The following is a 5,859-nucleotide window of genomic DNA, read 5'->3' as shown; positions in this document are numbered from 1 at the left end:
CAGTGAGGTTCATTTAGGGAAACACAAAGTTCTCCAGTTAATATCCACAAATCCAAGTAGTTCAACTTCTTTCCAACTCTCACCTGTGTCCTGTTTCCTGGTGATTCTCTCAGTAAAGAGGGGTGTGGCAGTTTTATATTTCAGCTGCAGCCTCACTACAATGGCAGTGACTATAGTTACGGGTAGTTACTTCCTCCTGCCTGTTTGCTTTGTAATCCTTCACTTTCAAAGAAGAGGAGCTGTGTGTTTTCATTAGATGTAATTTGGGAGCAGGGGGGTGGTTTTGGATGGTTTCCAGTGCTATCAACCATGTAAAAAAAGATCATAACTCTTCAGGGTTATGGTTGAGCTATCCCTGGCAGGACAAAGTAATCAGTCAAAGAGACTGGCACTAATAAGCACGCACAGTAAAATGAGAGAAAGCAAACCCACATCTTTTAAAGAGTCCTCATAACAACTGTTTTTGTCTTTGAAGTTTTTGTGATAAATATTTCAGTATGAAACCCACCCACTGCCAAAAAAAAAAAAAACAACAACAAACAGTAATTGCATATAAGATTCATTAAAAAGCCAACGTGTGCATGTTTTTTTATAAATATTATTAAATATCAAGCCACTGTCTAATGATACATTTATTACAATTCATAGCTTATTAAATTAAATAAAGTTGTAATAAAGAAAAGGGCGGGGCGCTTTGTAGCTCACTGCAGTGAAGCTTCATTTGCTGAGGAATGGATCACAGATGCTGTATGATGAGAACTTCCTACAACAACAGCAACAGCGTAACTTTATAATTGAAGTATAAGTTATTCTCTTTATACATCTATAGAAATAAACAGGTCCAGGCCTTTAATATTCTGCTCTGCATATATCCACTTTGTGACTAATAGTGTGGTATTGTGCGTGAATCCTCTCTGACCACAGAGGAGTGACATTTACAGTCTCCACACACACCTGCTCCAGCTGGGCAGACAGGTTTGACTTCTCACCCTGCTGCTGCTGGCACTGCCTTCCCCCTGACCACCGCACCAATTACATCTTCATAAACAGCAGCACGTCCAGCTGAGTGGTCGGCGGATTGTCAAAGAGCTCTCTCTCTCTCTCTCTCTCTCTCTCTGTGCTCTCTCTCTCTGCACTGTCCAGCTCTGCCAGGGTGCACGGCACTGCCTCACCCGGCATCCCACAGTGAGTCTGGGCAGCAGCCCACAGTTCCTCCCCTCGCGTGTTTACAAACACAGACCACAGGAATCCACCTGAATGAGCCAAAAGCCATGAGGGAGAGGAGAGAGGCAGGCACGAGCTGTGTTCTGCGACTGCAGCACCAGATCACACTGGGATGTTTTCAAAACAGCAAAAGCGTGCTTGTTCTTTGGTCTCTTGTTGTCATTTGCATTCTGGTTTGGTTTACAGCTTTGTCACATGTGAGGAAATGGCCTGAGACCGCAGTGTAATGAGGGATGCAGAACCACGTACGGCGGGGCTGCGGCAGGCAAATCTTTGTCACTCATCCCTGCGTCTTGTGCGTGGAGAGGTCCAAGCTGTTCCATCAGTTTAGCATGACTGAAACATTGCACCCTCCCCTTGGCACTGGACAAACTCTCCCTTCTCTCCACAGATGCAGGGGTAAACAGGAGGCCTGCTTCACACACACACACACACACAGGCATTCTGGGCATACCGCGGGGCCTCGGGAGGGCTGGTCTGTTCACATGCAAGCACACACACACACACACACACACAAACACACACTATTTGGACAGAATACTGCCGGCCACGTGTGTCTTATGAAGCTCAGTGTTGAGTTCAGACAGTCAGTGGGGGTCAGTAGATCTGTCCAGTCACCTTCAAGCACCTGGAACAAGGTAAAGAGTCATCCTGGCAGTTACTGCTCTCATAGTCAGAATTTCAGGTGTAAGGAAAAAAAAAAAAAACATAAACAGAGATGTCCTGTGCAGCATCTCCATGGTAAAAACACTGGGACTATTCAAATACACAGCTATAAAATGCACTGATGACACATGGAATTTAACAGGTTATATCAAAAATGGTGTTTCATTAGTAGGTGTGAAATAATGAATGTTTTTCAGGCATAAATGCAGAGACTGTCGCCCATAAGCTTACATTTTTTAGGGCTGTGTGGTTCGCACAATGATACCGTAGGATACTCCATACAATCCTGCGGATTTTAGTGTAATCCAGATGATAGGCTACCACGGGAAGAAAGACATTAAAAAAAAAAAAAAAAAAAAAAAAAAAAAAAAACTTGGAGCGGGCCTCTGGTGACGTGCAGGGCCTGCAGGGCGGTGTTCTCAGGCGGAGAAAGAGACTGACTGGGGTGTGTGAGCCACATCTGGAATAGTAGCGACAGAGAAAGAGTCGAGAGAAGCAGAAGCTTGGAGAAACTTTCCCCAAAGTCTTCACTTCAGCACTCCCTCCCTTTTTTTTTTTTTTGCTTCAAGGAAACGACAAACCTCTTTGCTTTTGCCTTTTTCCCGTAAGTTGGACTTTATGTGTTGGAGCGCTTTTTCCTTTCGTTTTTGTCAGTCAACGGACCTTTCCATTGACTTTTATCCCCCCCCCCCCCCCCTCCCTCCCTCCTCCCGCTTTCACTCATACAGCAGGACGTCACCTCTGGACTTTAAATCGACTTTGGATTTTTACTAATGTGGCGCTTAAACGCAACTCCGTCTCATTACGCGGCCGCTTTACGCGTCTGATGGCTCTAGGCGTAGAGGCTCTCTGCAGATTAAAAGGTGATAGCACGGGAAAGGCGGAGGCGTACGCATGGCGGCACTACGCTGGAATGTTTTCTCCCGCAGATGGGTTGAGTTTGTTTTCCGGGCGGCATGCATCGATTAGTCGTGAATGAGTCTCACTCTCTTGCTCATATCGACCCTCCAGAGGTTCCCGCCAAGCTCTCTCCCCGGAGCCTCTTTCCTTATTATGCAAACAAGCGTCGCTTAAATTAATGACTTGTAATTAACCCATTTGGACCTCGTGAATGGATCAAAAGTTCAGCGTGGTGAAATCAACTTCGGAATCGATTCCGTTTCATTACCCCCCCCCCCCTCCCCCTCCCTTGACTTTAAAGTGAACATTGACCATTCGAGCCCATCAGGAAGAAATTATAGTTCTTTCTTTCTACGTTTGAATGTAAGGGGACACTTTGAAATCGAGGTAAACATTGCGGTCGGTGCAGAAGTGGGGATGCAGCGCCATCTGGAGGCGAGATGAGCCGACACTGAGCTGCACAGCTAACAGGGGATTTGGTGGGATGATAAATTCATGTGGACTTTTCCTTCTTCTGTCTCATGTGTCCCTCTAGATCTACTTGAAAAAAAAAAAATGCTGCTCATCCTGCTCGGAGTGCTCATCTTGCACTTAATCATTCTCATCCTGCTCATTGTGTCAACAGCAGCCAGTGTAAGTACAGTTTTTTTTTTTAACTTTTAAATGGTTTAAAAATGCTGAATAGAGCAGGGCCATGATGTGAATAAGTTAACACACGCTGACTGTGTTATTGTACGATCATCCACTATCATTGTTGTTGGATATTTTAGCCCTGGGCCCTGACTGTGGATGCTGCCCTGTATTTAAATGGCTCTGTGTTGTTGTGTTTACTAGGCCTGGACTGTAGGTGGGGATAAGAGCACAGATCTATGGTACACTTGCTTGGCAAGTAAGGGAGGCTACCACTGCAAGCCAGCCAGCAATGACGGTTTGTCAGCATTCCTGAAAAGCAAACTACACGACGCTTTGTGCCCTTTACTGCCTTTGGCATGCAAAAGTAATGAATGTGTTGAATTCATGCTCTCTGTCTTTTCTGCCCGTCCTCCAGACTGGATCCAGGCAGTGCAAGCCCTCATGATCCTGTCCCTGCTCTTCTGCTTCTTTTCCCTCATTGCGTTTGTGTATCAGCTCTTCCGACTGGTCAAGGGCGGACGCTTCTTCTTCACCGCCATCTTCCAGATCTTGGCAAGTGAGTATGACTTCATCAGCACACTGACCGGTCACACCCACAGCAGACGCGGGTGGAGTAGTGAGATCATCTGCTTCAGATTCCTCTCAGATCCCCCTCACCTCTCCTCTCGTCTTTCCCCAGGTTTGTTTGTGATGTGCGCGGCGATCATCTACACTGTGATGAGTCCAGATGAGGGCTCCGACTCACAGTTCGGCTACGCCTACGTGCTGGCCTGGGTAGCTTTCCCTCTCTGTCTCATCAGCGGCCTCATTTATATTGTCCTGAGGAAGAAAGAATGAGAGAGGGCGCAGAGGAGAAAAGAGGAGGGGTAGTAAGGAGACCCCTTACCACAACATCGCACTGTGCCTACTGCCCACAGACCATAGACTGACATCCCAACAATACAACAAAAGTTCATGTGTCACTGACAGTCGTAAACACAAAGAGGAGATATGTATCACTGCTGGGGATCTCTTTTTGCTGTATTTCAGTGTCCATCATCTTCCCATCATATGCTGAAAAATATCACACAAGTTAAATGTGTGAATTTTAACAAACACTACAAACATTTCCTGCAGTGACAGATGTGTCCTCGACATGTGTCGGTGACACATTGACTTTTGTTGCGCGCTGGCACCTGACTTCCACAAATCCATCACGTGTGGTAACAACGACGACTAATCCTGTCTTTCTTCAGTACAAAAGATGTACATAGTGTCTGTGGTTTTTAGACATATTTATAACATTTTTACATACATTTTGTACATAGTGTTGTCAAGTTAACATTGTCATGCTCATTTTGTGATAGCGTTTGTGTCTCTCACAAGTCATGCAGCTGTGCCAAAGAGATGCCGCTTCAACTGCTAGAGTATCGAGCTTTTTCAAACTGTGTTGTCTTGTTTTGTTTTGTTTTTTTTGTCAAATGCTTTCAACAATGTGCCTTACTTAGAATATCTATGCTCTTCTTGAAGGAAATCAGTACATCCTCAGAAATAAAAAAAAATAATAACAATAAGTTTGAATAAACCCATGAAGTTTTCTCTGAATTATCATTGTACTTGATATGCCAAAATAAAAAATGCATTTTGTAATCTAGTTTTGAAAAATGGTGCTTTTTATCTACTATTCTTGAAATGTATAGCCTACTTTGTGTTGCAAGTGTGTTATGTCCTGTGATTAATTTGCTTTGTACAAACCCAAGTTTCCATTTTTGTTCAGTATTCTTCTAAATAAACCTTTTGAAATGAATTCCGCTCATTGCTGAAAAGTTCAGTGATATGCATTTTTTACAGAAGCTGGTTGGATGATCCATTTTTAATTCAGTTAAGGCTGATTATTCATTCATTCATTATTACACATATAGGTTTAACCGGGTGTGAAATTTCACCTGACATTTCCTGCTCAGTGGTTGTACTCTGAACTGGCAGGATGTGCTATTAAAGAGTACGCTGGGTACACAACACTGACCTCCTTCTCACACACGGCGCCTTGTAGTAGCGAGATTGTACCAGATGGTGGGGATATGACAAAACCCTCCCAGGACCCAGTCATTCATCAGAGGGAGACATTTACATGCTGGTGACAAACCTGGAGAAACACCTGTGCACAATATAGCCAGATAAATAAAGTCATTATGTAGGTATAATGTCATACTGTATGAATACAGTGTAGGAGAAGGTGTCATAGTAAGCATACTGGTACATCTCAAATAATCCAGTAAATCAAACCCTTTGAAAAGTTCAAATTCACAAATTTCCTCGAACAGGTACACAGACAGAGACGTCTAACTTTTCAAATTAAAACTAATAAATTTGACAAAATATGTTTTTCATGTACCATAAACATATATAATTGTATATGTATACAATTGTTGATTTCGCTGCATCAGATTGTTAACA

At 43.7% G+C, this 5,859-nt stretch overlaps 1 protein-coding gene across 4 annotated transcripts; it reads left to right on the top strand.

Moving 5' to 3' along the window:
• Positions 1-2,351: 2,351 nt before the first annotated feature.
• Positions 2,352-5,209, top strand: pmp22a (peripheral myelin protein 22a). 4 transcript variants are annotated; one of them, XM_071473257.1, is made up of 5 exons: positions 2,352-2,494; positions 3,326-3,423; positions 3,625-3,718; positions 3,839-3,979; positions 4,103-5,209. In XM_071473257.1, exons 2-5 carry the CDS (start codon positions 3,346-3,348, stop codon positions 4,258-4,260), a joined length of 471 nt encoding a protein of 156 aa, XP_071329358.1. In that variant the 5' UTR covers positions 2,352-2,494; positions 3,326-3,345; the 3' UTR covers positions 4,261-5,209. The 4 variants fall into 4 exon arrangements, with proteins under 4 accessions (XP_071329358.1, XP_071329350.1, XP_071329344.1 ...); XM_071473249.1 differs by lacking the exon at positions 2,352-2,494 and adding an exon at positions 2,598-2,753; XM_071473243.1 differs by lacking the exon at positions 2,352-2,494 and adding an exon at positions 2,635-3,177.
• The last annotated feature ends 650 nt before the right edge of the window (positions 5,210-5,859 follow it).

This window comes from Trachinotus anak, unplaced genomic scaffold (genome assembly GCF_046630095.1).
Source record: "Trachinotus anak isolate AG129_WGS33_773 ecotype Australia unplaced genomic scaffold, CSIRO_AGI_Tana_v1 ptg000003l, whole genome shotgun sequence".
Lineage (NCBI taxonomy): Eukaryota > Metazoa > Chordata > Actinopteri > Carangiformes > Carangidae > Trachinotus > Trachinotus anak.
This window is presented reverse-complemented; position numbering and strand designations above follow the sequence as displayed.